Below are 25,510 nucleotides of genomic sequence, written 5' to 3' on the forward strand. Positions count from 1 at the left end.
TCTGATCTAAGACTACAGTGATTTTGTAGCCAGTGATACATTTACAAATTCAAGGTATTTTTCACATTGTTATTAATGTGACACAATCTGTTTATGAACACTTACTCAAGAAATTTGCCCCAATACACACTAACTACACAAATACCACAGTAATGAAAAATAGTACTTGTCTGGCAACTGGCAATTATTTTTGTTATTTATATGGCTAAATGTTTTATCACTCGTCTAGATCAATATTGTATACGTATAATGGAAACCACAAAAACTATTTTATACACCAGTTGGTCAATATTATGTGAAGATATGGCATAACACATGATAACAAAATTAAAACGCGTACCAAACACGCATTTTAGGATTCAAATCTGAAAATGATGTACATGGCCACCATGGCGTAAGAAGAATCATTTCCTGTGGCGAGTAATGGTGAATGAAAACAACTCAAACCGTCTCAGTGGAGGAAACATGTTGATTTATCTGCCTGCGACTGTCCCATTATCTGGGAAAAAAACAACAGTTCTCTATTAGCCTTCCCCAGCTAGAGTATTAAGTTACTGTGCTCATGTTATAAGGTTTCATCCACAACAGCAAGAACTTTTCTGTTTCTACTCCCTTTAGTCATAGGATTGTTTAGCTTTGAGTTTTGGTTTTTGGCTTAATTTCTTAGCTAAGAACTTCAGTGTTAAGGAGAACTCAAAGAGATAAAAGCTTTGTGGACACAGACCCCGGTTAACATCAGACAATTTCATTGCCACAGTGAAGAGCAAAATGTGACCCTTTCCGTTCTCTAGGAGACAAACAAATACCATCGCTGCTCTCTGAGCACCAAGTGCAGTTTGTCCTGGAAGCATTTTCATTGATTAGAAAATTGGCGTACTTGAAAAGTCTTTCACACGGATGCCTAATGAAGTCAGGTCTACTTGAGTTATGAAGCCGACACTCAGTAAGAGTGTGCTCCACATGTGCTCTGTGTAGGAGTAAAAAAAGCCCTGCAGATAAGCCTGAGCCTGGGTTGATAAAACACTCCAGAAAAACAGACCGATGTAGGGGAGAGAGAGTGTGGCAGAGAGTGGGAGAGGAAGGCAGACTGCATGCAGATATGCAGATATGTTCAGGACATGAGAGTGGGAAAAGGAGAAGGAGGTCCTTTTTCAGATCTACAAAAAAAGTTTGATTGGCTTGGGGGTCCTGGGACTGTGCTGGTAATGTTATGATGTTTGAGTAAATTCTAAGGGGCTGGCCAAAGCCTGAGTGTTTCATTGGTCCCATTCAGTATTCTCCTGAGAACCCTTGAAATAGTCACCTCTGACCTTCCGAGGAAGTTACTGTACCAGATGATGGAGACTGAGCAGCCATGACGTCAGCCTGTGAACAACTGTTTTCTCAGCTGAGGATTGCGAGGACAAGGACGCAAATTCTGCTGTACTGAACATGAGAGCATGCATACAATTTAAAATGAAAGGACAGCATATCCACATCTTATCTCTGAACTGTAGTTGTCTCTTTAATTTCTTATTAAGATTTACATAACATATGAATGGACACAACAAATCAGACACATGGCTGTCCCAACAACAACAAGAGAGAAGACAGATAGCAGGGCCAAACCAAAAGGCACCACCAACAGGGGCCAAATACCAGGGCAGGCCCCCTGGGGTAGTATAGCGGCATCATTAAATTGCTCTCTGTCTCTCTCTGCCTCTCTTTAGCTCTCTGAAGGATATTTCTAAAGACGTCCATCATGTGAAACTCTTAGAGCTTTTATTCGTGGTGAAAAGGATAAAATGATTTAGGCTTGTGCAAGTTTTCACTCAGCTGTTTTCGTACTCTCACAGAGTATGCCCTTTTCAAACAGACACATGGGTTAAGCTCAGAAGGGGAAACTGACCGTGTTCTCATGGGCTTTTCCTGATCATTCATTACAGCACACTTCTCTCAGGCCAATTTGGGAAGCAGTTTCTATCTTTACCAGCAAATGAAAGCAAACAATAACTCACAAAGCCCTTTTTGATTCTCATGTTTTCATTTGTGTAGGTCTATAACCAAGAATAAAGAAAGAGATCGACAAAATGTAGGAGACAGATAGAGAAAGAGAGAGAGACAGACAGACAGACAGAGAGAGAGAGAGAGACAAAGAGAGAGAGAGAGTCTTAGCTATTGGAAAAGTTGGGTGGGAAGCAGCACATTGATCCCTACACCAGTGTGAGGCGTGGGGCACATCAATAGGATAGCCAGAATGGACAGTATTAACATGCATCCATGGGGGCTGACAATCCCCTCTGACTGAGTGTTGGAAACATTGATTACTGAGTGAAAAGTAAGGATGACATTCTAACCTGACACATACTGAGTCTCTTTGCAGCCAGGGAACCAAGACTGACATCAAGGTTTCATCTCAGGGTTCATCTCAGTGTATTTCTATTTCATTGTGTGAGTTTTACAAATGACGTGAACATAATATATAACAACCAACAGACATAGAATGTCATTGTCAAACCTTTCTCACAATGACAAAAACTACTTGACAGAGAAGACCTCAAGCAGAGCCAACCCCAAAGGAAGTGTGTGCCAGACCTAAACAAATGCAGGAAATACAACACTTGGTCTGGTAGAAGTCCCACTTAAAATATGCTCAATAATTCAAAATAAATGTTCTTAAGATACCATTTAACACCCGTAGCGCTTGCCAGTCTCCCTTGGTTCACAAAGGAAGCATAACCACACACTCTCTAGAACATCCATTCTGGACTGCTAGAGGGGCAAATGGCTGAAACTAAAGTAGCAATTTCTGTAAAGAGAATTAAAATAGGCCAATTATGTCCTCTGCCTGTATGTGCTTTAACCATTCAAACTTGCCAAGGAAACACCTAAACGATTTGTTATTCTTGCATCTTGGCCAAAAACTGTTCGCTTCCATTTATTTAAACAACCCTGACTCAATGTCTCAACATCACTTAACCAGCTGTTTTAGGAATGTTCAGTCACTAAATTGGCTGAGGGTGCTTCCTAATATCTATGTTGAATCTCCAGGCCTCTTGGCTTAAATGGTAAATGATTGATTGTACGGATTAAGGAAAGAGCACAAACACCAACTTAACTGTTCATCAAATAAATGTTTGATATTGATCCAAAGGTCCAATCACTTATCACCCTAAAACAGCATCCTTCGGGTTGGATTGCCTCTGCTTATGTTTAATCTGCATATTGATCAATATATTGAACTGTAATAGACAGACAGACGGGTCACTACTCAAACAATTAGGCAAAACACTGATCCCAAACAACTGTGCTTTCATGATAGCAAGAAAAAGGTAATGGGAGCTGTCTATTGAGATGGATATGTAATTTAGCTAGAAATCAGAGGCTATTTTTCATCTGAGACACTCGCACTATCCTTACAAAGTTTACAAATCTGTGTGTGTGTGTGTGTGTGTGTGTTTTGGGTGAATAAGAGGCACAAACACAGGCCTGTCAATTCTGATTCAGACCTTGTCCATTCTGATTCAGACCTTGTCAATTCTGATTTGCACTTCCTTAGCTTACCGGACTCTCCAGGTCAGAGACCAGATTACCTACCGTCACTAACATAAAGCCTGTTTCAAAGTCCAGCTGTGTCTTTGGAATTGTTTCTTTCTCTTGGCAACTAGAGAATGAGGAGGTGGTCATCTCAAATTATTTTTAGAAAGAGCAAAATATAGGATCACAATGAGTCACAATAATCATCTTTCAGGTTAAGTCATTTTACAACCTAAACAAAGAGCTTTGTCCAATGACTGTGTTTTAGTCACCTCCCATATGATTTTTATAAATTACACAGAATAGAAGGTCCAGAACCAAGTCTGTAATATGTTTTTTGGCTTAAAGTATACTTCCTCATGCCACAATGGAAAGGCTGCAGGCTTTTAAAGTAATGCTTAAAACACTTGACAGACAGTATTAGGTTTAAGGGAACAAATATCTCTCCAAAACATTTAGGGGGGCAATTACAATGGATATAGAGAACAGTGACTCTTCACTGCAGAAAAGGCATGTGGTCAACCACTTATAAGCCTTCATACATGAGCTTGAACAACCTTTACTTCACACTGACCTAGCAGCTAAAATTTAAATGCTTACAAATCCTACACTGCAGAGCCCCATGTAGAGGGCCTTTGAGCATAGTAGGTACCTCTGAGTCACAAATACAAAAAACAGGTACAGCAATGTCAGTAATATGGCCACTTTAATTGACCATAAATACATTTAAGCTACAGAAGTTCAAACGACAGTCTAAATTCCAATCTTCATGTAATGTGGCCCTTCTGATGTGACTACTTTTTCTCCCAAAAGGGTGAAATCCAGTGTTATCTGGACTTTAAGACAAATACAACAGGGCACACAAGTAGAAATTGAATGGGGAAACTGGCAACAAAATTGTGAAAGCCCAAGCTATGACTTTGATGGGGCTGCAAAAATAACCGCATCATCGCCATACCATACCACGGTCCAGAGCCCAACCCCGCCATTGGCGTACATCCTCTCCCTAATCTGTGAGTGCTGCCATCCTCTCGCTTGTGGCTTATTCTCTGGACTTGTCTAGACATGTTTGTGTTTTGTCCACAGGACGTGCGTTGTTTTCTGCAACCCTCTGGAGATGCGGTATTACTGCAAACCGCAAGGTGGCATTCTTCAAATGAACCGCACCAGAATTTGTATACCGCTGCACCCCACTGCACCCTGACAATAACAACATTCAGCAATACTTGGGGGAAATAAAGTTAATTTGAAATGTACATATGTTTATCTTGTTCATCTCAAACTAATTTGGTTGCATTTGTCAAGCAAATGAGTAATTTACATAGTAACATGTAATAATTAGGTTAGAGAGCCTAGGATCACTGAGCCTAAGATAATAGTGTAAGTGAAATATTTCTTCTTCCAATGATACAAAGGCCTTTCGCTCCATGACGTTGGACTCATTCTCCTCAATAGAAGTCCTGGGGCCACATTTCTTAAATCTTACAAAGGTCCCAAAATAAATTGGATCTGAGACCCTCTCTCAAACATGGAGGTATGATGTAGACAGATGCACATGAAACATTTTGTTCCCAAATATTCAAGAGAACAACTTTTTGTCCATGTTTGTGTCCAGGTGCAAAGTGTTCAGAATTATCGACTTTATTTGTTTAGTCCTTATTTGTCAAGTACTTGTAGGAGTTGTTTCCATGTTAGCCTTCCATATCTCACTATACTATGCAGCAATATAGCGTTCCACAATAACTTGGCAGATACAGATCCTCTAGCTCCAAATCCTTTGAGACCTAGCAGCCCGGTCGTGGGTAATCCAACACAACCCAGTGGCACAAGAGGAAGATCAAAAGATAGATGGAGAGCGAAGGAGAGAGAGTATGTGTCTGTGTGTGTATTCAGGGGGAGGGAGAAGAGGTGTGAAAAAAGAGAAGAAAGGCTGTTGTCCCACTTTCCTAAGCCCTTGATGGATTGCCCTGTCGGCACACTTTTGCTGAATCCAGAGATTCCCCCACATCTGTGTGAAGCTATGGTTTAGTCAGTGAGAGCCAGACACTCCGGCTAAGTCATATGTCTTTGCTAACTGCTGTGGGGACTTCGGCCCCTGATGAAAACAAAGAAGCTGAAAATCACCACACAAATTCCCATAGTGTCAGGGGCAGCACAGAGACACATTAGGCCCTGGGGGAAAACTCATGACCTTACTTCCCATGCCCCCTCCCCAATATGCATGCCCAGCGCACAGAATTGTATGCAGAAAACACAATGGCACACACAAAACCAGCATAACCTTAGAGACAAGGACTCGTTCCTAGGCCTAACCAGAAAAGAATGCTCAATAATCCAACACCTAGGGAAAGGCTCTAAATCATTTCAGTATGTACATGAGAAAAAAAGAGCCAGTTAGTTGCATCTGAATATACTAACCTAGACCAGCACAGCAGCCTGATCAAACCAAAACATTGTGAAAACTGGTCATTGTAATACAACATGTACACCAGTTCATGAATATAAAAATGTGTTTTCCTCTCAACAGATTGACAGGTATTTACCAAGCCTTTTGTTTCATGATCTTTGATCTAATAGGTCTAAACGTTCTTACCAAACAATAGGTCCAACAGCTCCCTATAGCCTAGCTAGGTTGTTGTGGATGTGCTTAGCTGGCTGATGGATCATCTGTAAGCGCAGGAGCAGGAAGAAGGGCCTAAAGAGCCCAGACCCCCGGGGCTTCACCCCAACCAGTCCTGCTTGATGCTTTGACAGTGTGCAGGGAAGCACTCCCTTAACACCACCAAGTGCCCCTGAATCTATAATCCATTATATGGCAAAGAAATGGCTCAAGACAGATGGACCGCAGATTTCCTCCTGAGTAAAAGAAATCATTACAAGCAACGAGGAACCAAATGACTGTACCGAGCAAAAACTAATGACTATAACCCAAAATGTGCCATCCTTATCTTCCAGTCATGTAATGGGGGCACAGAGAAGGAAGTGCATGCAGCACTGCATCAAATTAGCACTACACGCACTACAAGTCTTAATGTTTAGTGGAACATCTTTCTTTTTGGATTTGGGAACTAGGTTAAGCTGTGTGCTGTGCTATGGATGTGCAAAAGTAAATGCAGTGTCCGTATAGGTGCACCTCTGTATAACAACTAGCCACAAGTCTACATGCATGGTTTCATGTTCAAACAGCAGGACCATGACCCAACACAGTGTGCTTATCTGAAAATATTTAAGAGGGACTCCACCTATAATATGGACACAAGGACAGTGTAAAAATACTTTTATAAATTAGGCATCCCCTTCTGGGCCTCATTAACCACAGTATTTGCTCAACTAAAAAGTATTTTATAATTGATGATATAATTGCTACAAACAACTAGTACTGTGTCTTATTTACCTATTTCCTCGGCACAGGGCAGTAACACATAGATACAGGTTTTGTTTATGTGTATACACAATATCGTCAAGTATCCTAAGAAATATAAGGTAGTCAAACAACACATTAAATGGGTCCTGGTTAACCCTGTTAAGTGGAATGATACAAACAGTAAGGCATTGTAGTGCTATTATACTAAACCAAAGCACTTAACATCTGTTGTCTAATCTAGTTATTTTGATTGGTCAAAACTATTGTATAATCATTCACATCAGATTCTAGGCACTGAAAAGCATCTTTTTATCCAAGTGAAACTGAGCACACAAATCCCAAGGTAATTACTGGAGATGTGTGCAATGTTTAATTCCAGTGCTCTGATGCATTCTCATGTAGAAACTGATGTTTGTGCTAATTGTGCTAAGATACATAAACACACACAACACCCACACAGATACTGGTTGCTATGTGCTTTACCAGACCAGACAGACTGTTTGTCCGACAGTATTTGTGAGTTTCACAAACGGGCCATGGTATTGTCATTTTCCCTGTGTTCTCAAAGGTCACATTAGCACCTCTCACCCCCTTTCCCCTTTATTTTACTTGTCTAAACGTATCACTTCAAACATTCAGAATTGTCTATGCAAGATCACAGAAACAATTTGATAGAAACGTCAATTTGAATGTAATAAAAAAATTGTGTGTTGTGTTTAACAATGTTTGGCAGTGTGAAGAAAGGCACATTTCTAGTTTTTGCTAGATCAATTATATTAAAAATGTACTGTTAAAAAATGATAGTTTAGCTCTCTTAGAGTTTGGGCCTTGTTGAGGTTATTCGACTTCTTAAAGCGACACCCAAAGGAAAGTAACTTGAATCAAAATGAGGGGCATTGACTCCATTCAACATTATCACAATATAGTGTGTTATTACATTAACAATGAAATGTCATCTCTTCCACATGAATAGCATGTTTATTCTCGTTCCCAAACTCCAGCCCTCCTTCGTTCCCTAAACCAGTTATGGCATGTCCACTACAGGGTCACTGGTGGCCAGTCAGTTGTGAGTAAATGCGGTCGGTAGGGAGGATACATGGCTGTTCACACTAGCAGTGAGTTCAGTGCTCTGCAGAGAGATACAGTGTGTGGATTTATGGGATTGTCCACACTTCATTGGGCGACCCAGACCAAAAGTCAAGGCATAAATAACCTAGAAACAGCCATGTTTCTCCTCAGCCGTGGACCTCATGTTGTTTGTTTTCCTCAGAAGCATAAGTGAGGAAACCCTCTCCTTAAAATGATTACTGCTGACTATGGTGTTGTGTTAGCCTGTACACTTGTGCCAACTAAACAAATAAAAGTGTGTTACAATACACGGTTCAGCTTCAGAATATGAGATCATATTGAGTTTATCTTAAATTTCACTATGGCAATATGGGGGTTATCAGATTATTAAATGATTTTCCAAAAATATCATCATTCTGCCAACATGTAGCTGATATTAACCTAACAAAATTGATGCTTCTTCGATGAAGGATTAAAGTGCTGTACATTTCTTGAGGAAAAATTATGTCTGTGAAACTCTAATGCAGTCCACACACAAACACACGCACACGCACTTATGCACAGTGTCTGGGTTGAACTGTGCTGAAAAAAAACAATGTGAGTCTGAGCAACACTCTCAAGATATGAGATTTCAGCTCCAGGACCAGACACCAGAGGCTCTCTGTGTTGATGCCAACTTATTTTGTGTTTTGTTTGTACAAAGCTCTCCACATTACCTGTTTTATGAAATATGCCAGATAAAATGAACTTGTCTTGCCTTATTCATACTAACCCTCACATTACAGAATAAATAATAAATTGTCTATTTGTATTGAAGCTAATGCAACATAGCAGCACAAAATCCATGCTGTAGGCAATGTATTCTTAATTTTCCTTAATACTGTGAAAGGAAATCTAACGAATGAAGGAATATTGAGAGTATTTAGTTATATTTCTTCCGTTTACTGTACTGAAGAACTGGAAGGAACTAGAGCAAACAACAAGCGTGGTCTTTGAAGTTCCCTGTTGGCAATCTGCCAAGCTCGCCAAGGATATCTGCACACTGTGACACCAGAATCATTATTATACAGGTTGCCTCGATGTATAAACAGCAATTCTGCATAGGTGGAATATGAACAACTATAAGCTATAGTTCAAAAGATGATATACACAGTGTAGCAATAACCATTGTTCTACTACCAGTGCAATGTGAACTGTTAGGGCATCCCATGATTAAATCTCTTTTAACATCCCCGTGATGAGAAACTGTAATTAAAACAAATGGAGTGAGCTGAGACCTCTCTGATTCTCTACCAGGTAACGTGACACCAGACACACCACACAGATACAGGTCAAACCCGGAGACAGAAATGTGAGCTCAGTGTTACAGAGGTATCTCTGCGCACTTGACAGATGGGAGACAAACTAAATCAAGTCAACATAACCTTATCTGTCGTATTTGCGCAGTCTCACTAGTAGTCTCCAAGGTAAAAACTTTAGGGATGGAAAGGGATCTTAAGGAGCCGAGACAAACACCTCTCCAGTGAACTATAGAAGTTAAGTTGACTGATTAAGATCAGCATGACTGGCAGAATGAAGACAGGATATGATAAAGGCTGATTGCAATGCCTTGATGATAGTCTATGAAGGAAATCATAGCAACAATAGGGGAGAAATGCCTAGGGTAAAAGAGAAAAATAAGTGAGAGGGAAGGAAAATTGGAGATGAGAAGCAGCTTTGCTTAAAAAATGATCACCATGACAACCCTGGCTAGGGAAGGTAGGAGCAAGCATACCAGAACAAAAAAAAACCTGCTAACTTGTCTACTGAGGAGTAGGCTAAAGGAGGACTGCAGGGATCTTAAAGGTGCACTGAGTATACTGCTGCAAAGACGCATATACACACCCATCTTGAGGGCACAGACAACAGACAAACCTTCCTGACTCCCATAAGCTACTCTACAGTACACACATAGAAATACTTAACAACAAAGAACAGTCCCAACCTATTTATATACCTATTTACTCACATACAAGAAATTTGAAATCCTTTCCCTTGCAGACTGAACTATAACTCTGCACAACTTCACACGTCCTCAGTGTAATTATGTACTGACATGATATATTCACAAAAGGGCAGAGCTTCAGAACAAGAACAAAGCAGACTGAAAAGACCAGACAATAACAATCTCTCTTTTTATGTTAACAAAACAGTTAACTTCACAGTGATCTAAATCAAAAGGGGGGTCAAATACAGAAATGAGATCTAATGAGTGCTTACAGCCAAAGGTGTTTCTGGGAACATTTAACAAATAAGGAGTGGGAGTTCATCAGGCTGATTTCATGGTGGAATGTAATTATTTAGAGGAAATAATATAAGGGAACTGAGATGTGTCTGGTCACTTTGAAGTTCTGCAGCCTTATTTCTACTGTACGTCTCTACATCCAATATTCACGCACACTGTGTGTCAGATTATACTAGCCTTGGTCTACATAGTGTCTGCTCAATTATTCATGCATACTTCAACTTTAGGATGCAGACACATAATCTCACATTACAGATGACTACTGCACACTGATGCTGCTTTTATCTTTGCCACCACCACAGCATTTTCTTCTGTCTTCTCTCTCTCTCTCATTTCTGGGCGTATACTGACAGCGAATATGCAAGCTCTTCTTATGGCAGCTTGATTTTCATGCCATCTCTGACAATAATGATTAGAGAGAAAAACACAATGTATACTAAAAGCAGCAAGAATTTACACTGATATTCCTTTTTTAGGCTTTTCAGACATGCTTCTCAACATTACATCCAAGCTATTCCAGTGCCACTCATATTCCTTTGTACGCTCCTCAGATGATACAAGAATTTGAGGCCAGACTTTGTGCTAATTAAATCAATGATCACTAGGCTTATCCAGCAACTGTCAATTTGGTTAGAAATAGAACAATCGATGAAAAATGTTCTTTTCCACTCAGAAAACTCATCCAAATGACAATCTCTTATGTTCCCATATTTTTTAATTCCCCATTCCAAGAGCCAAATAAAAATGCATTAGAACCAAGAAGTGATTTTGTGGAGGAGGGTTTCTGAAGCCTGATTTAATTTGTTTGAACAAAACTATATTTTTAGGGTATGTACACACTATAATAGTACTTGAGCTTTGTTTCGAGGCAACACTGTCGATTTCTATTTTCTTTACTGATTTACAAAGAATGCTCATTACAAGTCAATAACTCAAATCAAGTGAACCATTAATGAAAAATGTCAGGTAAGAGAGGACTTCCTCCTCGCTGGCTTAACAGATGGCTGCTCTGCTCCGACACATAAACCTACATGTACTCTATAGAGACATACAGTATAAAGGTTTGTTTAACATACAATGTGTGAATCAGCATTACTCAAATGAGGTGAGTTCGATTTAAGAACGTCTGATCAAGCACAGCCTGATAGACATCATGACATCTGAATACGTTTCAGCATGTATTTCTACTGGGCCTTACTGGGATAGCACACTTGCTACAGAGAACAGAAACACTGAGGGAAGTTAGGACCTGGAAGAAACCACATCAGTGTACTTCAACTTGCTTGTAAATGAAAAGCAGACTTCTACTTCTGTGTTTTTTTCCCTCCTTTTCGTATTCAGAGAGGGAGGGAGTAGGCAGGATTGAAGGAAGGGGGTCTGGAACTGTTTTTGAAGCCACATCTTGTAGGAAATCCTGAACAGAAAATGTTTACGAGAGACATGAAATCCACAAGTGCTGCCTCTCCCCTCCTCCCTCTGCTTACGACATATACACACAAACAAAGAGAGGGACACATGTGGCAAAACCTAAATGCATCTACACAGAGAAAACACATACAATTTACTCCAGATAAACATAGCACTTATTTTAGCACCTGGTGGAAAACCTGAAGCTTGCATCCAGTCTGAAAACACTACAGGTTAATACTGGGCCCAAGTAAAACTGGGTGGGTTTAAGAGGGGGAAGGGTGCCTGAAAAATGAAACCATATAAAATCAGAATGTGTTCTGTGGAAGCATCAATGCAGGACTTAATAAGGGCCAGATCAGCAAGGCGGGTGTGTAAATTTGCTGCGAAACTAAATCACGTTTGGGTTTTACAAAAGTGAAAAAAAGTATACAGGCTTTCTGTTACAGCGCTGCATGTTAAACAGGCTTGCATTTCCTCCATGGATCCTGTGACACTTGCAGACCTTTTCCTAATCCTTAGGTAGTCAGTGAATTACCAATTCATCTTTTGCTGTGTGTGTATTCCTGTTTACTAAAAACAGCACATGCTCAGAGACATGAAAACTGTCCCTCTTGCTTCCTCGAATGACAAGGTTGCTATGCATACACCTATTGCACTGATCAGCTGATAGCCTGAATGGCCCTGGACAATATCACCGTGGCTCTTCAGCAACAAGATTCAAACAGTGGAAACAAAATGAAAGCTCTCTCCCAAGTGATGTTGTCTCATAGTCAGATTCAGTACAAAAAACAAAATCTATATCAGTGTAATACATTTGTAATACTTAATGCCATGTCAACCTCCTTGCTGACACTAAGCCCAAACCCCTCACACATACCTTCACACCCACCACAAGGCTCTCTGCATGTGCCACACGGAAGCCATCTTTTAATTAAAGGTGCCGCGGGGGACAACCCAGGACAAGGTCTGAACAGTAATTATGCAGCATGATGTCATTTTTCAATGACACAACACAGAGGGGACACAATGCGGCACCTAAAAGTGAGTGTCATAAATAGACTGACAGATATTAAGGCAGTAGATTCTTTAAGAGCTGAAAGTCACTGAAGACATTTCTCAAAACACAACAGTATGCCGAAGACACAAAACTCTTGTACCTAATTTTACATTATGTGAGTACAAGACCACTTTGACACTGGTGAAAGTTCAAGAAAGGCATTTCCCTTATTTTAACAGGCACCAAATATTTGTTTTGAAAATAGCCACAGGAAAAGACTAAATCCATGAACATGGCTAGATTACCACAGCTTTTACACTTAATCTACCTTGAGAAGTACTCTTATACGTCTTATACTTGGAGTTTCTATCTTGAATTGCAGATCTGTCTCTTATCTCTCCCACATATTTCCTCCTCCCAGACACACTGTCCAGGGTGGGGAATACTGATAAGCAATTAGCATGGCATGTGTCTGTCCCTGACAAATCTCCAAAAGCTATTGAGAGAGAAAGAGAGAGGGAGAGAGGAGCAGAGGGGGCAGGTGGGGAAATAGGATAAGAGGGAAAGAGAACCGATAAGAGCCTTGGTCGCTTCTGGGGACCATCACTGCCACCTGGGACTCCAGGCAGTCAGACATGCCCTAAAATGGGGATTACTAGCCAACAGGGTGTGCATGCACGGCTAGGAGAGAAGGGTGAGGGTTGGAGGCAAACAGACATGCTAGAAAGGTACCAAAAGAATGTCTACAAGTTCCTTGTCTGATGACAAGTGTTGCCAAACAATGTATTACCTCTACAACTATCTCATACTGTTTTATTTTTTTAGTTTTTATTTAACAGCCCTTAATGTTTCCTCATCTTCTTTCTCTACTCTTCCCTTAATTTCTTATCTTCCTTCACACCTCCTTCAAAAATGAAAAATAACATAAGGAAACGTCACAACAGGAAGCTCTCCTATTAAGATTCAGCGGACTGGACAGAACGAGTAGAAACTGTGTCACCATTACCAAGAGCAGACTGGGAAGGAAAGGTCTGTCTGGGAAAGCGGCCAGGAGTGTGCACTCGGATTGGAAGATGAGTTTTGTGGTCGAAAGAGAGGGGGGAGAGAAAGTGACAATGAGGATGTAGACGCTGTCCTAAAGTAGGTGGTAAATAAAGAAGTGACACAGAGGAGACATAGAATTATGAACCGCGAGAGGTAAATTCTGAGGCAGTGATGGGTTTCATTTAGGCTGGCTACATACACTCAAGCGCCTCCTTTCCCCTCCATCTCTCTTCCTTCTATTTCATGCCATTTCCCCTCAGCCCCAACCTCCTCCAGTACTCTAATGAGAAAAAGCTGGTAGGAAAATCCTGGCTTGATTCCTACATAAACTTACAGACATCTCACGGAACAGCCCACAGAGAATGAGAGACGGCAAGAAAGAGAGGGGGTTGGGGGGGCACGATTGAGGAAACAAAAACGACTCAAAGCAAGGGGAATGCCAAAAGAACATTTGAATACTAAAAGAAAAATGGCAAAATATGTCAAAGATCTTTCACTTCTACCAAAATATAGTTTAACCCTGATGTTGCTTTACCTTTGCTATACCCTCTCAAACACTGACACCAAACATATTCAAGCTGATGAGGTGGAACAAAGACAAATAAAGTGTGTGGATGTATTGATTTTAAATGTTGCCTCCTCCAAGCACACAAACACACACCCACCAACAGACCAAGGGCCAGTGGGAGTCACCACTGTGAATTTTACTGGATTCCAATTAATTTGCTAACTAGCTCACTTAAGTAATTATTAGAGGAATCCCGTTCATAACAACAAGAAAGGGAAATAACAAACATAGGGCAATATACATACACTCTCTCTCTTTTCTGCTGTTAACACATAAACACACACAGAGACGCACATCTGGATCTTTGCATACAAAGACATGAGCAAACAAAACAACCAACCATCCTTAATAGTTTAGTAAGATCTGACATATTTGTGACTAAACAAAACAATTCTTAAAGGTCTAGGCCACGATGCTGGCAAAATGTTGTTGACATTTCAGTTCAACAGCCAATCAAATTTCAATCCCCCTTCCATCCTCCTGAAGCAACATGTTGATATGCTGGAATTGTTTATGGCTCAGTTGAAGTCACTACGTTTGTTTCTTATTGACAGAGCCTGGACTGTGTACAAACACCAATGTGTTTTTTAGCGCATACACAGAACAGACAGCTAGAGGACCATGTGGAGCAATTAGCTAAAATTTACCAAAAGCATATTGGTCTACAATCGCAGACCAAACCTCACTCAAAGGAGTGAACCAATGGCTGCTGTAGGCCTGGAAGCTAGGATACCCTTAAGGAAGCATCTCCTCCTGGTTCTTCTCACCATTCAAGTTTGATACCTGATTCTGCCAACCCTCTGGGCTGGTGCACTTCTACTGAAGCATCAGTTGCTTCAGTCTGTGGCCTAGAGCTCACAAGTCAGAGGAAACCAGTCCATGGAGCTAGTCTTTGATGTATTTGACAATCATCTGGCCAGGTACCAGTGAAGCAGCATAAGTGCATGAATGTAGAGTATCTTAGAGCATCGGCATGCTAAGTAGCATCAGCCGATCCATCATTAACCTTAATTTGGTCAAGTGCAGTGAAAGGGTGTGCTATACACAAACACCCACTTGTCACAACCAATTTCATGTTTCTACCTGTCTGTCTTTATAATTCATTCAAGGCAAAGGCACCATCTTGAACATCACATGACCTGAACCCCATTCAGGTAAAGGTAACTCGGATCAAAATGAGGACAAGCTGGTAATCTTTTTTTTCTTCTTTCATATTTAATTTACATAATTGTTAATATATTATTGTAGGTATCACTTTGAGAATTTATTTTACAAAAATAAAAATATAAGAAATACTTTATGACTAAATTGATAAATACCTAGGAATTTGGCCACTTTACAGAAGTTGAAGGAATATAGAATAACACCTCAGTGCAACACACACAAGCTCCATCCTGATGCAGATTAGAATAAATGTTTGAAATACATTATGCTGTGCCTTATTTAAGGACAACATCAGACAACCACCATTAGCTTTTATTACAACATTCCATTTCTGTTTAAATGACTGGCATGGAGATACTTAAATATGACAGCCATTAGAATGAGTCCATGGGCATTAATTTAATGCCTTGACATATATGAGAAGTTTCTCAAAATATGGCATAAAGGAAAGGAAAAAAAGTCCCAAGAAATGATAGGATTATAAAATATTGAACACTGCATAATGACCATTTCCTGACTGGTGAGGCAGTATTCACAATTTCATGCTCCAGCTGGGTCTTTGTTTGTGGTCAGATTCTATGGGACTGCTGGTGGTAATGGGACTATACTGTGATTAACTGACACTTGTTTATATCATTGTGGTCTCAAGAGGAACAATACATCTTCATGAACCAACAGCAGATGCCAAACAAACTGTCAATTAGTCAACTTGTGCTTGAGTATCAATGTGTGAAATACTGAAAGATGTCAAATCAAAGCACACACGATCCTGCCTGAGCAGAGCTCAAATAGCACAAGGAGCAGGAGAAGATTGAACAGGAGGTCTGTGCAAATGCTCTAATGACTATTATGATTGCTTTACATGTCCTTGGAGTTCAGGAGCAAAAACAACTTAGGCAGCTTTAGTACAAATTATGAATTAATTCTTCTGACATAACGACCCGGAAAATAATATCCAGTCAACCATTTTTCTCCACCCTTAGTTAGAGTGCACCCATACACAGGTGGATAAACCAATCTGTTTTATTGTCAGTGCTTCCAAACAACACGTTATTATAAACTGCTTGGAACTGCAATATTAGCACACCTGAAAATGTAGACAAATAGGTATTTCTATATTTCAATTATAAAATAGCAATAATGTTGTATTCATTAATTAATTTAGCATATTGTCAGATTGTTTAAAACTGTGATGCGCTGTGATGTTTTGTTGTTTCAAGTAAACGTCAAATGTAAATGTCAGTGATGTGGTTTAAGTAATTGTTTACTGTACTTTTCAGCCAAAAGTGTGCCAACCACATATCCTTATGAATAAAACCATTCCCAATGCATCAGCACTCCTTTCTAACCTGTCCACTGCCAGACTACAGAATATAGTGCCACTGATGCAAGGTACCACCCTTCAGAAGCAACCCTTGTGCTTTCCCAGCTAACAATTTCCAAAGTCTTAACATAGGCCTATATATATCTTTACTCAGTTATAAGCCAAAGTATTAAAACATGGACTGTATGTCAATTAAAATGTTGGTTTCCATGTTTTTCTTTTCTGCTTAGACCACATTTCAGACTGTAACTGCTGTGCAAAAGCGGAACACTTAAGGCAGATATGTCACCACGATAATATACTTATCTAGTCTTTTGGATATGCAAATACTCATACTGCTTGATGAAATATGACAGGATTTGAAAAATATGCATGATATACTGCACAAAAAATCTAATATTACATTGCTGTATAGATACACATGCAAACTTTAAGCATCCTGCTAGTGTGCTCATACTCAACGCTGAAGAGAATCTTAAGCTTACAAATGGGATATGAGAGTTGGTATATTACCAGCCAAATCCATGAGGTTCAAATTACATATAACTATTGCAAAGTCAAACACAACACAAGAAACTACCCTGCCTGTCCTACTGGCCGCCCCTCACAAGTACTTCAGAACAGGGTGCTCCTCTGTAGGAAGCTCTGAAGAGCTGTCAAATAGAATGCCACTATGGCTACAAGCAACCCACTCTCAACTGTTTTGTCTAGCTCCCATGCAACAATCCCCACAACTACATAATATCCACAAACAATTAAGATATTTAGTCAAATAAGCATTCTTACAAGGGAGAATAAACATGTTACCATGGAAACTGGGGCCCTGCTGGCAGATGTTTTGTATAGCATACATTTATTTTCTATTCTACACTGACTGTACATAATAAACGTCTTTGTCTTTTTAAACTATCCTTGCAAACACATCATATTGACAAACAAACCATTTCAAACTATTCTGCCATGGACACATCATGTCATGTTTATGCCAAGTTCATAGAATAGTAAAGTGTGCTTAGTTTACATCAGTGTTGTGTTTAGTTACATCATAAGCACAAGGGATGTCACTGATGACTGAGCTGATCATGAGCCTTGCCTTACTGAATGAGTACGTGTTGCAAGCCAGACCCAGGAGCCTATCTAAGCATCTTGAGAACATCAATCATGAATCTGTTGTTTTCATTTTCATTGTTATTGTTGTTATTTTCTGACAGAATCATTAATTCACTGTGAAGTTATAATTAGGAGAGTGATCATTGAGTCCTCTGTTGTAGCACACATTTGATGGGCCTCAGTAACCTGAGGATATTAATAAGCACCACGATGACTGACGGGATAATTCAGATGGAAGATGATAAGAGGAAAGATGGGGGATAAGCACCTATACCCTCATAATATTTCACCAGGCACTAAAAGCTGAATAAGTGTCAGAAAGCCACACAAAATTAATACGGTTTACATTAGTCTTGGTTACTCCAATTACCTGACTCATTTTAAGTTTATGACAATTACCCTTGTGAATTTTACTCTTGTCAAAACCTACCCACGGTTAACAAAATGTATCAATAAACTTAAAGTAACTAACTGAAACTTTCAGTTTCACTGAACCCGACTGAACATGCAAGTAAACATGGCAAAAATACACATACAGTATCGTAAAGACTTTTTACATGGGGCACCATGTAAGGCCCTTGTTGTTAGTTCACTTGTTTAAGGTAGCCTAAACTATTTATAAACATGAAAAACATTTATAACAATGTTTCCCTCTGAGTCCATGTTTATATGTTTAAACCATTGACTACTTGTTTGCAATTCAGAAAAGTAAATTGCCAGACAAGTTGTGAAAGGTCGAGATAGCTGTCGCGGTTAGAGCTAGATGGAAGCTCATGGAGGACTCAGGAGGTAGAAGATGTTAAACAGATGAGGTTTTTATTTCCTCCAATAAGGCCCATAAGGCGGTTAAACAAGGACATTACTAAATACAAAAATAATGTTGCAACATGGACAAATAAATGGGCATCATAGCAACCAGGCAAATACTCGACTATACCTAACTAAAAAAAGGACCACATTTTCTAGTCCAAACATGAGAGCTCGAAAGGCTTACGCCTTATTAACACGACAACTCTCCTGAAACAAAGAAAAAGGCAGGTTTAAGTAGCCTTGACACTTGCCTGCAATCGGCTCATGCCAATTATTGATTGCCGGTGTGTCATAGGCAGGCAGCAACACCTGTGACTCAAATCAGTCCTATTTAAACACTTGGCTCCCAGCAGCCACAAACAGTCTCATACAGCTGGGAGAACAGACTACTCCATAGTAGTAAAACAGTGGCTTGGTGACGGCATAACCAACACATAATCAATCAGCCAAAATATAATTATAAATACATCGGGTTACCTGGAAGTTTAAACAGCATTTTAAAACTCTCGCGCTTAATCGCGCCGTGTTCACTAAACAGACAAACTCGCGTACATAAAACATGAAACACACCCAAACCACCTGCACCCTGTCCACTAAAGGCAGCAGCCTACATGCTGCACTGGCGGGTCACACAGGTGCCCCGTCACACAAGTAATTAACCTGTGCTACTTCACCAAAAGACAAATGGCTCAAAGGTCATGCAGACCCCTGCTTTAAGTCCTCCTTCCTGTGCAATCCTGGTAGGTCTGACTTTGATCAAAAGAATGATGTATAATCGTGGTGATGTAGAGATACAGGAGGTTTCCGTATGGAGAATATGTTTAACGTGGTGATTTAATATGGAACGTTATTATGTTTCTTTATTACAAGTCAGTACACAACCCCACCAGTACTGTATGTGGCTTATGTAATGACAAGCAGCATAGCAATGTCATCGAGGCTATGTTAGAGATAAAATGAAGCTGAAGATGCAAGGCTACTATGGGGTCAAACCCTGATGTCTGGGGGAAAGTCTCAGACCTTCGGTGTCTCTCATCATATGAGGCTGGACTGGGGCCATGACCCTGAAGGCCTTAGTTTTACCCTGATGTTAGGCAGAGCCCAATCAGGCCTGAAGGAGGGACTTCTTAAATGGAGTACGAGAATAATACGATGCTCCAACAAAATAGGTGAAATCTGGAGTGACACATAGCGTTAGCTACATTACCTGGCAACAGAAATAATACAAATTTAGCGATTCATAATTTTATTCCAAAAGAGTCACACGCACAGTTTCTTGCAATGTAATTGTGAAGTTGTTTAAGATTGCATTATTGTTAGCTCGTACACACTTGTGTGACCATTGCTGGGTAATGTTTACAAGTCTCCAGCATTAATGCTTGAGCTTTGCAAATTTATCCAATGTTAGATATTATACTAGAAATATTAGAACAACATAGGCTTCTCACTGGCACTACAGCACAGGGAAAGGCCTCAGACTGACTCTGGTCTTAAGTGAAAACGGCCTATGGAGTCATCTTAGCTACATAAATGGGTTTTTTCACATAACTTCCAGTTGAGATCCTTAACTGGGATAGAGCAATTCCAACAGGCCAATGCTTCAAAGTATAGTGTCATGATAATGTTAGAAGACTTGATCTTTATAGAAAGGCCCTCTTAAAACCTCACAGCATATTTCGGCTTGTTATTACATGGGTTTTTCAATAAAAGCAAATCACTGACCTTTCTGTAATGGCTACAGAGATACGGTGAATGTCACAAATAGTCCCTACATGTTTCAGCAAAAGACGTTCTCCTAATGAGTATGCATGTACAAACAATAGGCCTTAACAATACATTAACCTCTGTATAAGGACACTTTAGTTGCTAAAACACTTTACCTTCAAAAAGACTGACAAAGGCCCATTTGAATGAACTACAAATATGCACACTGTTCCATAGAATGCCAGTTAAACTGATTTGGTAATGCCTGGTATCTCCTCAGGTGAGAAAATGAACAGATGAAAGACGAGATTATTGATAGAGCACTTTATGGTCATCAATATTCTCTAGTAGATCCACTTAATCCTGACAGGTATCTTATGCAAACACCCTAATATTATCCACATTCTGATTTTTTTCTAGTCAAGTAAAAAATCTCGTCAAAAACATTAAATCAGCTGAAGTCAAAATCATTGAAATCCGCAGAACTAAGCAAGCTTCGTGAGGTGCAGATTGTGCACAGATCTACATGTCTCACGCCAAAACATAAAACTTCAAAAAATAAACATCTACCATAACATTTGCTCCAGGCAAATTCACCTCAAGAAAGTGAATGCTGGGTGACTGCTTGTATCTGTGCATATGCCTGTATTTTGATGGACAGACATGACAGAAAAGAAAAGTAGAGGTTTTTTAATGCACGTCATTTTGACTCTGGAAAGTTCACGCGAGGGATTACACCATAATACTGATTTACAGGGAAAAATTTTAATTTGAGATGAGTTTTATCCAACGGTGACATTCTGTTTTCTGAACAAGAGACTCCTTGGGACATTTAGAGCTATGTAAATGAAGAGATTTACAAGGGCTTAGAAGGTTCAGATATTTCTATGATAGATCAAATGGCTAAGGCTAATACAGTAAGGGGGGAAGTAAAAAAAAAAATGCATTATCAAAGACTATTGGTGTGTGTGTGTGTGTGTGTGTTTGAGTATGCGTGTAAGGGTAGGGGTGGGGTGTGTGTGTCTGTTTCACTGGGCAGCTATTCAGCCCCACAAGACTCATTATATTTCCCTTAGAAAAAAAAACAACAAAGAATCTGCACCCAGACATCACAACTAGGCCCAGCCAATTCGGTCCTCCAAAACGGCATTCTTTCCTTAAGGGAAGCTGAAGCAGGTCCAGTCCGTCTCCAGAACAGTCAGAAAGGTCCATTACTAATGCCTATTTTCCACTACACTTTTGAACTCTGCCAACCCAGAACTATGGGTGACCACCAGGATCCAAGCCTATAGAGGGGGTGCAGTACCACACGTGTTCCTACAGAATAGAAAGAGCATTGAAATGCCAGATAAAAGTGTTTAGATAGTGGTTAGAACATGGATACTGTGGCATTAGATACTGATCCATCACATCAGAACTAGCTCAACTTTTGCTCTAGGGAAATCCTTCTTCTTGTATGCACAGTGAAAAGGTTTTTCAGTACCTTAAAATGAAATGGCACCTTGAATTCCTATCTTCTATTGCCATTGGCATGATTGGTAAGCATTAAGTAAACACAGAGTTGAAACTATATGGTGAACTAAAGACGTCGCCACGATGGCTCTACTCACAACCACGACCAAAGAGTAGGCTTGCTTGGGAATCGCAAACTGTGAAGCTTAAAAAGACAACCAGACACATCACAGTGTAGTACAGTATAGCACAATTGAGTTTTGGACAACATTGCCATATAAGGGAGAATGAGAGAGAAGCTCTTATGTCCATTTAGACAGTCACCAAGACCTGCTGTTGTCAACTCTGAACAAAAGATTAGTTCTGGTCCTGGACCATTTGATCCTCAGTAGCACTCCGATTTCCATTCTAAACAACTCAAAAGAGAATCAACATACAGTTAACATTCTGCTACTGCCCCTTGCTCAGTTTCCTCTGCTTTCCAAAATTATTTATGGGAGCTATGCAACACTTTTATTACCCAACAAACATACAAGAAAATAACCAAATTAAATCTTAGATGTGTCTTTCTCAAATGAGAAGGTGGACCCAAACCAGATGGAAATAAAGACTGGATGCCTGAACTGTACTAAATGGGAAACCACACCGCACAGGTGCCATCTGCGAGCCGTCACTGTCCATCAGCCATGGGCAAAATATATCATCTTCAGAGAAGTAACAAGCACTTAGATTGGCTAGATCAGACCACTTAATGGATCCTAAAGAAAACCAAACTAGAGGAAGCCTATCACTGACCACTGGAATGCAATCTCATGAGCCTATCACTGACCACTGGAACGCAATCAACATAATTTGATTTTTCATAATCCTGTTTTCCAGCATTCATCCATAAATTCTGATGTTGGAGTTAATATTGATTTGCATTTTGGGCAGGAAAAATCAAAATGAATGTAAATGCATCCTTTTTCTATGAAAACACTCAGCCAACAAGGAGACCCAAAGTAGAATTATAACAAAAGACCCTGTCAAATGCAACACAATAATAAGTAGATTAGAATATAGCATGATGTTCCACAAAGTTAGTAAAGCACCAGGACACCGTAAAAACATGCTCTGGTTCATCATACACCTGTAAAACTGCATTTCAACTCTACTATTTGGCTGCGTAAATTCTCATGCAGCTGCAATTGTATTTTTGTATAACAGTTTTCATTGCAACCTGGCCATTGATTATTTATGTAGTCATGTGCCTAGCACTTCTTAACTTGTGTTGTATGTTAAGACGTGCGGAATGGCGCGCATTCTCACCACCCCAATGTTAGGACGGTTGAAACGTCAACATCTTAAAACAAAGGATATGGATTACAGACCATTTTTAAGCACCAACTCCTTGGACGGGTGGTTTGGTTCATGTAGAAAAACACGACAGGCGCCAGGGTTGGATAGGGCAGAGCTTCCTCAGCGCTGGCTGAAGCCTCTTCCACCCCGGTGGTACTGTCTTTCACATCGGTCTCCACCACCTCCTCGCTGCGGTCCCAACCACCGGACAGGTCGTTGAGTCGAATAAAAGTCCGGGGCAGAGAGGAGGCAGCCTCCGTCTCCCTCTCCCCATGGTCCTCGGAGAGATTTCCTCCATCTTCTTCCATCATTCACCCCCTTCAAGAATCATTATATACCCGTTAATAGAGGCAAAACACTCACCTTGTGTCTATGCGCTTTAAGAACACTTCCAGGGCGCAGTTATTTTAACGGTTGAGTGCATTTTTTTACTGTCTACGTTACTTACTGACGGCTGAACTTAACTGGATGTTTTGTTATACATGAACACACAAGCCTGCGTGTCAGCTTAAAACAATTAAACACACATAGATCATAACGATTCGTGAGTATACGAGTCTCTGCAAACGCATTTTCATAGTTACAGACAGATTTCGTGTTATTTTTTTCTCTTAACGCTCATGAGCACTGCGCTCTATTCCTTGCCTTTTCAACTGGGGGTTCCTCAAGAGAATCAATTCTGTTGATGAGAAAGGTGAATAACGGTTAACACCGTGTAGATTAGCAGTGGCATTCTAAATATGCCTACCTGAGCAAAACAAGCTACTTTGCTATACCCATTGGTAGGATTTATCTTAACATAACCATGGAATTAAACAAGTGGCCGCCAACACACGCGCTGCAGTTTTTCAAATGCTAAAATTTGGGGTGGAAGTGTTACCGTTATAGGCTGCATTTTATCACTCGAATAGGCATAATTACCTGTGATCAACTCTATGGATGTGTCCAAAGCGAGTTCAGTCATCGCATGACCATTTCTCTTGACAAAGTGCCCCCAAAACAGTGTAGAAAGGAGAAAGAGGTAAAGTAGAGCTCCCGGGGCTGACTTTCACGGCTGTTCTCACAGTAAAAGCAGTTTCAGGCACACCGCGCTCCACACATGCTCCTGAAGTCTAAATTCACAGACTCCCGTTTAGGTTTTAAATAACAGAGTTTACTTGCCATCCACAATAACACGACGATGAAAATCTAAAAATTCCAACGAATTTCATCAAACTTATTCGGTACTTTATCTTTTAGGACGATATCAGGCTACAGTTTTTCTCGGGAATCGCGAAGAAGCCAATTTCTTTCACTATAGTCAGTGATTGCCGCTGCATGGAAGAGCTCCGAGAAAGTACAATTCTTTTCCGTATAAGTAAGCTAACAGCTTTCCAAAAATGTTTTAAAATGCTTGGCTGCAACTATCTATTGCACTTCGAATGATGCTTCTATATGAAGGTGTTGTCCATAATTTCAAACCAGCACGTCGTTTCTCGCATAGTCGCTGAGGCTGTCTTCTGTAGGCATCCTTGCACCCAAACGAATTCACAGCTGGATTCAGTCTTAACTTCCAGCCCCTACCCCCTTGAACGCCCAGAACTCAATCTATGTGATTATTGGCCAGATCACACGCCAGTTCTGATTCGAGACTTTACAAGGGGAGGGGAAACAGCTGGAATATTATCCAATGACAGACACTGGGAAGCTTGAAACTGTTGAGATTAAGACCAATCCAAAACAATGACTGGAGTATATCCTATTTACAGTGGTGTGGTTGCTTTTCAGTTGTTTCTATCATTGTTCATCATGAATAAGTTTGTGTATCCTGCACATAACTCTCAATTTTCAACATTTATTCTACATTCAAGATAGAATTGACCAGTAATTTGAATGGCTGATCAGAAGAACTATATGCTATCATATTTGGTTATTCTGATGACTGAGGTAAATGCTAATTGTAACAGCCCTGAAAAATGATAAAGACTTTTCCCCATGATGACGAGAGTCATGTCATGTCATGTTATTGTTCTTATTATTACAGCATTTAGAAACCAAAGCCTGGATCGCCCTGGATCATGAAGCTGGAGTGGAAGCTTGACAGGGGCAGTTAACCGGGCCAGTCACAGTTTTCCATCAAATTGGCCTTCTTTAGAAATATGCTAGTGACATTTTTGGTGATACACGACTTGCCTTACATGAACTACTCCTTGTAGTAAAACATACACAACTTGCCCTACTGTATGTGTTCAATTACTTGTATAACACTGCTGTAGTTAATTGGAATGGTATGTCACAGAGAAGTGATTTCACATCAATTAGCCAAGCACTGTCACACATACAAAGTAGAGACAGATCCTTACCAAATAGAGGCTTAG

The 25,510-nt window shown here is 40.1% G+C and overlaps 1 protein-coding gene across 1 annotated transcript in view; it reads right to left on the minus strand.

Annotated features, from left to right (window-relative positions):
- Window positions 1–23,464, minus strand: part of cacna1g (calcium channel, voltage-dependent, T type, alpha 1G subunit) — a gene marked incomplete at both ends in the record, with an annotated part of 176,828 nt that extends 153,364 nt beyond the window's left edge. Inside the window, one exon of the mRNA XM_080833891.1 lies at window positions 23,175–23,464. Coding sequence (XP_080690017.1) covers window positions 23,175–23,464 — 290 coding nt within the window. The remainder of the gene's footprint in view (window positions 1–23,174) is intronic.
- Between the last annotated feature and the right edge of the window lie 2,046 nt (window positions 23,465–25,510).

This window comes from Sprattus sprattus (genome assembly GCF_963457725.1).
Source record: "Sprattus sprattus genome assembly, chromosome: 3".
Taxonomy (NCBI): Eukaryota; Metazoa; Chordata; class Actinopteri; order Clupeiformes; family Clupeidae; genus Sprattus; species Sprattus sprattus.